Below are 10,563 nucleotides of genomic sequence, written 5' to 3'. Positions count from 1 at the left end.
TTATTATTATTATTTTGAGACACTGAATTTTAGGTCTTCATTAAATGTAAGACATAATTATTATTAGAAGAAGAAATGTAATAAATTAAGACATGAAATGTTTTATTCTGTGTGTAATGGATCTGTACAATGTGTTGTTTCCACTTTTTGAATTGAATTACTGATATAAACAAACTTTTCTATGATATTCTAATTTATTGAGATGCACCTGTAAAAAGTGTAGTAGTAGTAGTCAGTAATGGTGTCTTTGGATGATGCAATTCTCATCCAGGATGAGGGGATCTGAGGTCCTGAGGAGGGCTGAACATTTTTTTTTTTTTTACTTTTTTTGGCGTGCTGCAGAAGAATGATATGTTATCTGTTTAGGAACAGGGCAAAACTTATGCACACTGGGCTTGGCTCCAAAAGACTCTGACATCTTTGGTTACGTAATGACACAAGTTGGTTTGGGACAGAGGTGAACGATCACCTTTAGATATTTGTGCTTTTTTGTGCCAGAATGCGTCATGTAGCTTCTGGTGGTGGGTCTAATCACGCCAGAGCCTTTCTGTATCTCCTGTTTATTCCATTTTATTGTATTTAAATGCAGGAGTTCAGCTTGGTGCTTTTTATAAAAGCAGCTTATTCTAAGGTTTATTCTAACCATGCAAACAATACATTTTTCCACATTTGAGAACATTTGAGAAAGTTTTCTGACATGCACTGGTATGAAAACATTTTTTATAGAACAAGTAATTTTTCTTTATTTAAATGGACAGCAATTGACTGATGCTTAACAATTTTCTATTGAGTGATTTATTCTAATATATTTATTTTAATGGACATTAATTGAACAATGCTGAACAAACTTAGTATTTATTGATTAAAAAAATAAAATAAAGTCACCAGGAATTGACTGATACTGAACATACGGTACTACTTAGCAATTTCTTTGCTTAAATAGTCATCAACTTACTATTTATTGAATTATTTTTATTTAATTGACCAGCAGTGGACTGACACCGAACACACAGTACTATATAGGTATTTTATTTTTATTTATTAGTTAGTTAGTTAGCAATTACTTTTACTGAGTATACAGTGCTGATGTTTATTATTTTATTCTTCATTTGTAAAATGCACATAAAGGGCATAAAATGATTATACCTGCAGCAGAGCTCTCTTTCCATGTCATTTTGTTCTTAAAATTCAAATAAAGCCCTGAAGGCCATGACCGTTGGAAGCTGCTGTGCTGTATTTGCAGCTGTGGGTGACAACAGTGACCACTAGTGGTCGGTATAAAGAACAACATCATTGTGAGGTAAAAAAATATTTATTGGACAAACATGTTAACCAAACAGACTTTCAGCTGAAGCAAATCTGCTCATTAACAACATAATGCATCACTCACACATGCATTCATTCATTCATTCATTCATTCATTCATTCATGCACTGCAACAAACAGACAACACTCATTACCTAACATACACACACGCACACAAACACACAACTTCACATCTGCAGACACTTTTATTTGTTTTAGTGGCTGGGTCGGAAGGGGAACGGCATGCCCGTCATGAAGGGCTGAGCGGGGTACTGAGGGTGAGAGGAGGGATGGGCGGCTAGAGGTGTGTGTGGGGTGTGTGGGGTGTGTGTGGGGTGTGTGGGGTGAGAGGCGATGGGGGAATGAGCTGCGTGCGGACTGAAGGCCATCGGAGGAGTGTGGATGTTGTTGTAGTACATCACCGGGCCAGACAACACCAACTGGAGCAAACTGGGGATACAAGTACACAAGAAACACAAATGAGAAGAGAGAAGGAAGAGGAGAAGAAAACTTCAAATACAATCACATCACAATAACAAAGAGCACTCATCAAGACTTTAAAACGTTTAATATTCCACTAATCTGCATCACAGAGTAAGGATTTGGTTTTTTCCTCTGTGCAGGCGGAGATATTTTATTTGGCACAGTTTTTGGGGTCTCAAAACATTCAATTTAATCAATATTTAGAGGCCCTACGATACGATTTTATCCCAATACTTGAGTCACAATACGATATTATTGCAATTTTAAGCATTTTTCGATACAGTGAGTATTGCGATACAATATATTGCCATTTAACTGTCTAACTGCATTTTGTGTCCACAAAATAAAATTAAATCAAGAATTGTTTTGTCCAATCAGAGAAAATTCTCAGTCTATTCATCTCACTGTGTTTGTTGTGTATGGTTCTAGCTGAAACCAGGTAACTGTGGAAATGGTTACCAGGTAAATAGGCGATGGACAGTGATTGGTTCTTACTTGTTGTGTGGCAGGCGGGAACAGATGGCTCTCAAGTCCTCTGCAGAGACAAGAGAGCAGGAAATAAGCACTCAAACATCACCACAGCATGTTGGGACAATCCAGATGACGAGAGATCAAAACAGTTAGTCCGTTACTTGATGAGTCAAATGTGAAACATTTCACACTTTGCCCTAAGCAGTTCTGCAGCTCGGAGGGTGGAGATGTTGTAAAAGGTTATGGTCTCCAGCCTGACCTTCATTTCAGTTTCAGTTCCTGTTAAACTGGAAAATGCACCAGCTAGGAAACCGTAATGCTGTGAAGATTATGCTTCATTTTTTTTCATGAAAATACAGAGCATGAACTGTGTAGCTTAAGGTATACATGTTCTGTTGTCAGGCTTATTACAGCTTTTCAAGAGCAATATTCAAGCTATTTTAAGATAAACAAAAAATCCATTTTTATCATCACATCTGAACTGCGACTATAAATGCATGTGAAAAAGACAGCTATCACTGTATATTAGAATTGTTTATATTAGCTTTGATTGTATATTTTTGTCATGGTTATTCAATGCTGGCTAGTTTTCAGAGTAAGGGATCAACAGAGGACCATAACTACAGCTAGCTCAGCTCGTCTTGTGTGAGACGCCGAGAGAGAACAAACAAATATGATGATGGGAACATTTCATTTGATTATCAAAAAGATTTTTGCTTTGCATGAGCATCCGTGTGGATGAAACACCAGATTCTGTTGAAAACCAGGCGTTTTTCAAGGAGTATTTCCAAATTGAAGCATTTTCTTTTCTTTCTTACTTTGAAAAGATAACAGTTAAGGTTTACGATAAGTATTTCCTTTCAAGACTTTGTACAGACCCTGTGTTTTGAAAGAACATTATCCGTTAACCAGGACAGGTGCGACCTGATAAGCCCTCAATGATGCACAGTAGGGACTTTCCAACTATTATAAAAGTCCCTATTTGTTGTATGAGAATCCACCACAAAAGAACAAGGCATGCCCAGACAAGTTTTGGATAAATAAAAGCTGAAAAATATATTGACAATTTGTAATTTGAAAGTAACAGATTCCAACTTTAAGTGTGATAATATTATGACATTCTCAATTACAAACAACATGGATATTAGAAAGAAAATAGTCGTATTTTACTGCTTGTATTTTACTGTATAAGTGTTTGTTATTGCATATATGTAGCTTTGTAAGCTTTCAGTATTTCATTGTCTTTTGTAGGCAGCACAGTAGAAACTGACAGGACAAAGAGAAACATGCACTGAGCTTGATATGCAATTTAGTCAGATTAGTTTGCAGTCTCAGGCCAAATAATTCAGCTATTTCTGCCCTTATGGTAAACTATGACAAGGTAAGAACTTGCGTTGTGAACCTAATTTCTCTAGCTCCACTTCAGCCCCTCATTCATCTCTCCTTTCTCACTCTTACCTCTGGAGCAGAGCAGCGCTCCATTGGCCATGGCCACCTGCAGGGCCTGTGCCAGCCGGTCCAGGGTCAGCTGAGACAGCACCCGCGTGTCTGTGGACGACGTGTGTGTATGTTTGTCGGCCTGGTCCAACAGCCTGGAGAGGTCTGAGGTCAGTGCGGCCAGGGACTCCATCTGGAGCAGCGCCAGGCGACCGAAGAGCCCCTTCTCATTCAGTATGTTGGGTAACAGCATGAGGACCTAAATGTGGCAGGAGACAGCAAATCGTTTGGTTATTTTCACTGCGTATGTTTGAAGTAGAGATGTTCCGATACCATTTTTTCCCTCCAGAATGCCAATGCCACAATGCCAGAATTTTGGCAGTATCGGAGCAATTTACCGCAATACCGATACTGGTATCGGAATCGGAACAACTCTAGTTTGAAGAGATTTTACTGCCCTACAAAGCCTAACTGCAGTAACTACATTTTTGGTTGAAATCAAGTTATAATTAAAAATGAACTCCTTGATGTCTGTTTTGTCTTGTGACAAAGGTTTAGATTTCAATTTTGCTTCATTTTAGAGAAATAATGATATAAAAATTGCAGTAACGAAATCCAACTCAAATCTGAAGCAGTAATTGCACTTACTACCGTCCGATTTGGATTCAAATTTAAACATAAAACCAAAGCAGACTGCAGTAAGTTCACTTTGACTGTGATACAGAGTAGCCTTGTATTTCTTCATTATGTTGAATAGTGAAGACAGTAATAATAGAAATTATAAGTTTATTTGATAGGGAAATTATTATCTAGTATCTAGTATCTATTATCTAGATCGTGATTTAGTAAAAAAGTGAGATAAAATTTACTTTATAATATTAAGTCTAAAATATGCAAATCTTTGAATACAGTTTATAACAAAATCAATTTGAAAATGTTTATTCACTGAAAACAAAATATATAAGCTGAAACAAGACAATAACATTAAAGGTACTGCACTCTGTTTATGCATTACTATAAGAACCTTTCACAGCTAAATCAGAGTGGAGTAACTACATTTTTGGGGTCAAAGGTCAAATAAATCATCATGATCTTTAAGCATAAAAATTACATCATCAATACATGTAGAAAAAAGTGTCATATAAGTGCCTACGTATAACCTGTTTGGCTGGCCAGGTAAAAAACGTTAAAAACCTTTACAGCAGTTTTTCTCAGTTTTGCCCTTTGTGTAGTTACTGCAGTTAGACTTTGTAGGGCAGTATACTGCGTAAAACTGGATTCTCTAGGTAAATGTATGTAAACACACACCTGTAGGACACTCAGATGGAGAGCAGAGAACAGAGGCCCCACCTCTGGCTCACTCTCAGTGGTGCCATTGGTTAATGCTTGCTTCTTGTCTCCCCTGTAGGCCAGGGGGGCTTTGACACACCAGCGCACCAACCCTCCTAATGGTGTGACATCCAGTGAGCTGATAGGCTGGTTGCCGGAGAGGGGCGTGTTCAGGAAGTTGATTAGGACGAGACGAGGGTCATCTTGGATCCACGACACAATCATCTGGAGGAGTTCTAAAGGAGGGGTGAGCTCCTCTGAAAAAACACACACACACACAAATATTTTGTTGCACAAAAAGGCAAGAAAATGTTCCAGGGAATAAACATTTTTAACCCTCCAACAAAACACGTTTCCAGGTCAAACCGCTTTTTCAATACAGTCATGGAAAAAATTATCAGACCACCCTTGTTGTCTTCAATTTCTTGTTCATTTTAATGCAACAAAAATAGCTCATAAGAGTTTAATTTAAGAGCTGATATCTAGACATTTTCCGTGTATTTTCTTGATAATGATTTTATATATTATTATTATATTATTATCAAGAAAACCATGGAAAATGTCTAGATATCAGCTCTTAAATTAAACTCTTATGAGCTATTTTTGTTATCATTATATTTGTGCAAACAAATGTACCTTTAGTTGTACCAGGCATTAAAATGAACAAGAAATTTAAGAAAACAAGGGTGGTCTAATTGTTTATTACAGTCTATCTGTAATAATCCTATTAAATTTTTACTGTTTCCAGTTTTTTAAACCTTGTGTAATCTCACCTGTGGTGAGGTCGTAGAGGGTGGTGACAGCAGTGATGAACTGGCAGCAGAAGCGTGGGCTGGCGCTGTGGATGTTCTGCAGGGTGGGCCCCGAGCCCGGCAACATACTACAGTAGTCGTCTACTAACACCTGAGCCAGGCGCACGCAGTACACGCGGTGGGTTCTCTGCAATATGACACACACACACATAAGTAGTCTAGCATCACACTCAAATGCTTAAACTCACATTTAAAAACACACACACAAAAACACAGTTTGATTGTTCTAAGTGGGGTTGTATGAGGTGCTAATCCATCGTCAGTGTACAGGTGCATCTCAATAAATTAGAATATCAAAGAAAAGTTTATTTATGTCAGTAATTCAATTCAAAAAGTGGAAATAACACATTATATAGATCCATTTCACACAGAATGAAACATTTCATGTCTTAATTTATTTAATTTCTTCTAATTATAATGATTATGGCTTACATTTAATGATGACCTAAAATTCAGTGTCTCAAAAACTTGGAATATTACAAAATACCAATTTTAAAAAGTACTGCGGGCATGCTGTCTGCCATGTTCTGTAGGTAATACACTGACTTTGGTTAAGTACCTCATACAACCCCAGTTCATAAAATCAGAACTGTGCCTTTAAGAATGTAAGAGTGTTCAAACCCTCACCTGTAACCAGGTAGCAGCACATTCCAAAATTGGAACCCTGCCCACGGCGATTGCCATGGAGACAAGCTTGCCTAACAACGCCATGCGGCTTTCATCTGCCTGGTTGCCTTGGAGACTAAAGAGAGCGGAAAACATAAGCTGACGGACAGTGTCGCGGCTCTGTTCCTGGAAACAGCTGCACATGATCTCCAAGAGCTGGAGCTCCTGGAGAGCACTCATCCTCTGAAAGAAAAACAAAGACAAAGACAAAGACAGAATTAATTAGCTGTCCGTGTGTGTATGTGTGTTAATGGACTGTATATTGTACAAGGATTTGAGGCTCACGCCTTACCCTGCCTGGGGTGTTTCTGTCCTTAGGTGCATGCAGGATGAACTCCTCCACCAGCTCCTGGGTTTTGGAGTCGACCTGAGGAGGCTGCCTCCCTGACTGCACCAGGTTACAGATGTAGATGTCCAGGTGATACAGCAGCTCTTTGGCTGCACTCAGCACATCCCGAGGCAGCAACGACTGACGAATGTCACCCATCACCACCTGATCGAGACACACACAACAGTTGACATCATTAAAACTTTCACTACAAGTCAAATGTGTTGATGGTTCAATAGTGATGTGTTTCAAAAAAAGCTGTTTTAACTGTTGAAATGAATTAGTTATTTAAATTCATAAGTAATTGTGATCATTCAGCATTCAATTTTAGCAGCATCGGAATTATGTTGTATCCTGATATCCTGTAGGCTTTGACTTCCTGCAGGAACTCCTATAGACTGTATACAGTAAAAACGGCCTGGTGATAATTAAATATGATAAATTATTATCTTTCAATGGGATCGTATCATGATGAATCATATATTGAGATATTGTGTTACACAGTTATGTCATTTCAATTGATAAGCATATACAAACTCACATTTCTCAAAAAATCTGATGTGCATACATATCAAAATAATCAGTGTATAGCTGGAAATATTATTTTTCATATATGTAATTGGACTTGTGCTTTTTTTTTACACTAAATTTCTTAACAAAATGAAAAAAAAAATACAAAAATAGGCTTTACCATTTTGATATAGACTTATTTATGAAATGACCACAAAGAATGCTATATTGTGATATACACACACACACACACACACACATATATATATATATATATACAGTCATGGAAAAAGTTATTAGACCACCCTTGTTTTCTTCAATTTCATGCCTGGTACAACTAAAGGTACATTTGTTTGGACAAATATAATGATAACAAAAATAGCTCACAAGAGTTTAATTCAAGAGCTGATATCTAGACATTCCCATGGTTTTATTGATAATAACCAAAATCATTATCAAGAAAACCATGGATAATGGCCAGATCTCAGCTCTCAAATTAACTAAAACTAAAATAATGTTTTTGTCAGGTAACATCATTTCCATGCTTGCACACAGTAAGATTTCTCCTTTTGTCTGAGAGGGACAAGACTGAAAGGACAGGAACTGGTGCCTTGTTGTTTTCACAACTTCATCATACAAAGGAAAATAAAAATCACTCAATAACCAAAATCATTATCAAGAAAACCATGGAAAATGTCTAGATATCATCTCTTAAATTAAACTCTAACTAGCTATTTTTGTTGTTATTATTATATTTGTCCAAATACATGTACCTTTAGCTGTACCAGACATTAAAATGAAGAAGAAATTGAAGAAAACAATGGTCTAATCATTTTTCCATGACTGTACATCTCGCTCTAGCACAACAATGCACTGTCCCTATGTTAACTTGTCCACACACTAAAGATACAAAAAACACCGATAAAACATTAGTAATTACATGGTCGACTTTTAGTGTTACATTTCAACATATCTGTGTTGCAAACTGTGTGTTCACAGCTGTGAGTAAAGACTTTTCAGGGGCAGCAGCTCCTCCAGCCTGCTACAGCTAGTGTTAGCAAGGTTAGCTAAAAAAAAAAAAAGCCAGTTTTGTAGTCCGCAACAAACCTCACATGCGTTAATCATCGCCACAGCACTCTCAAGAAAACACACGTGTTTAAAGTTAATGTCTTACCTCTTCAAAAAAGCTCTTAATATACTTAATAAATGTGCCGACGATGAGACAAGTGAACGGTCTCTGAGCGACGACGGGACCACTTCCTGCTGCTACGGAAACCTCTGAGGGATAAAACTAACGCGGCTGACGTTTTAAGCGAAGTCAGTGTGCACGTGCTGTTTGGTAAATGTCAACAACATTTGTTGTTAGCCATCAAGTATTTCTGCACCTGGTACATCACAAACCAGAATTTATTTTTTTTAAAGACCATAAAGTGGCATAGGAAAATAATGGAATACCTGTCTTCTGCACTCCAAAACGAATGCCTTTGAAATAACATGGGAACCATTTCTTGCATCCATTTATTTAATATTTTATTTAAGTCATTAGCTGTTTTTATTTAAGTCATCAGCTCTTGACTTACTTTATTTAATTAATTAATGTAATATTATATTTAAGTCATCAGCTATTGACTCCTCTTTATTTATTTATTTTATTTATTTATTTTATTTAATTCATCAGCTGTTGACTAACTTTATTTATTTAATTTATTTAATATTTTATTTAAGTCATCAGCTGTTGACTAACTTTATTTATTCATTTTATTTAAGTCATCAGCTATTGACTAACTTTATTTATTTAATTTATTTATTTATTCATTTAAGTCATCAGCTGTTAACTGTTAATGGATCTATATAATGTGTTATTTCCACTTTTTGAATTGAATTACTGACATAAATAAACTTTCTATGATATTCTAATTTATTGAGATGCACCTGTACCTGACACATTTACCTGGAACCCATCTATTTTTTGTTTTTTGTTTTTTTGTGTTGTTATTCCCAGCTTGTTGTTGTTTTGCCTGGTCCTGTCTTCCGTATGTTTGTTTGTTAAAAAATAGTATAAATTCAAATAAATTATATAGTTACTGGTTTCATTTATTAGACCTCTGCATTAGTGAATTAGCCTATTTTAGCTAACAATGACCTGAACCTTTTCAAAATTAAAGCAGACCACCATTTCACAATTATACATAAAATATACATTAAAGCAAAGTGTTTATTAATTTGTTAATAGGCTTATTTGGGCTTATATTTAGACCTTTTCTTCATATTTAAAGAAACCCATTAGACCATAAATGTTCGTCAAAATTAAGAAATTACAGTTTTGTTTTTAAATCGCACACAGAATGTCTTGAGTGGAAAATCAATTATTTATTTTCTTTTTCATTTTGTTTCAGCTATTGATAGGGAATTCTTTACATGAGATAAGGTTACAATAAAAATAATAAAACACAGTGGCGGTTCTACTCAGGGCCACTGCCCCTGTGAAGAAGCCCTTGGCCCCTCTGTCAAATTAATAATAAAATGATCCATATATAACAATGAACGACGGAACAATTCTTACCTATTTTTTGTTCAGACAATATCTCATTGTGCAAAACTATTAATAGTTTAATTGTGCAGTACAATCTTGTGTATATAAAAAAGTAAAAGTAATTGTGATTGTTGTAATCAATATATTTGCATTCAAAATATACTAAAATGAGATTTTTAAATAATCTAAAATGAAGGTTCTGAATGCTTAAATATTATCTTTGCCGTTTTTAATGTGCCCCTCTGATTAAACACTGGCCCCTCCTTGACCTGCACATTTAAATTGGTCTAGAACCGCCAATGATAAAACGCAATAACATTTTTTGGTGTTTTTTTCCTCATACTTGAACTCTTTGAACTAGACATTTATAAAACTAACTGGCAGTGCTGGCTAACCATAATGCTTTGTCATTGTGTATTAACCCTGTGTTACCCCATCATTTTACATCATGTGGTTTAATAAAATAAATAATTAATAAATAATAAATTTGTAGACCTTTTCACATTTTGTATACTGGAGGCCTGCAGGCTATATCATACCATTGTTATATTTTTTTAAAATATGTTGATATATTATTTAAGCCTTGTCAATGATGTAATCAGTGCCAGGAAGATAAACACATATAGACAAGCTGTTGTTTTTAGCTTCAGTACAGAAACTATATATCATATTGAAAAACACTTTGGCGC

General features: G+C 35.9%; 1 protein-coding gene across 2 annotated transcripts; it reads right to left on the bottom strand.

The window, feature by feature from the left end:
* Window positions 1–1,293: 1,293 nt before the first annotated feature.
* ints15 (integrator complex subunit 15) lies at window positions 1,294–8,652 on the bottom strand. Of its 2 annotated transcripts, XM_059344734.1 has the most exons (8): window positions 8,516–8,652; window positions 6,796–6,996; window positions 6,465–6,686; window positions 5,799–5,964; window positions 5,005–5,282; window positions 3,718–3,955; window positions 2,284–2,323; window positions 1,294–1,755 (listed from the first exon to the last, which is right to left on the bottom strand). In XM_059344734.1, exons 2-8 carry the CDS (start codon window positions 6,988–6,990, stop codon window positions 1,521–1,523), a joined length of 1,374 nt encoding a protein of 457 aa, XP_059200717.1. In that variant the 5' UTR covers window positions 6,991–6,996; window positions 8,516–8,652; the 3' UTR covers window positions 1,294–1,520. The 2 variants fall into 2 exon arrangements, with proteins under 2 accessions (XP_059200717.1, XP_059200718.1); XM_059344735.1 differs by lacking the exons at window positions 1,294–1,755; window positions 2,284–2,323 and adding an exon at window positions 3,321–3,525.
* Between the last annotated feature and the right edge of the window lie 1,911 nt (window positions 8,653–10,563).

The sequence above is a fragment of the Centropristis striata genome, chromosome 11 (genome assembly GCF_030273125.1).
Source record: "Centropristis striata isolate RG_2023a ecotype Rhode Island chromosome 11, C.striata_1.0, whole genome shotgun sequence".
NCBI classification, from domain to species: domain Eukaryota; kingdom Metazoa; phylum Chordata; class Actinopteri; order Perciformes; family Serranidae; genus Centropristis; species Centropristis striata.
The sequence above is the reverse complement of the archived record's forward strand: the minus strand, read 5'-3'. Positions and strand labels throughout refer to the sequence as shown.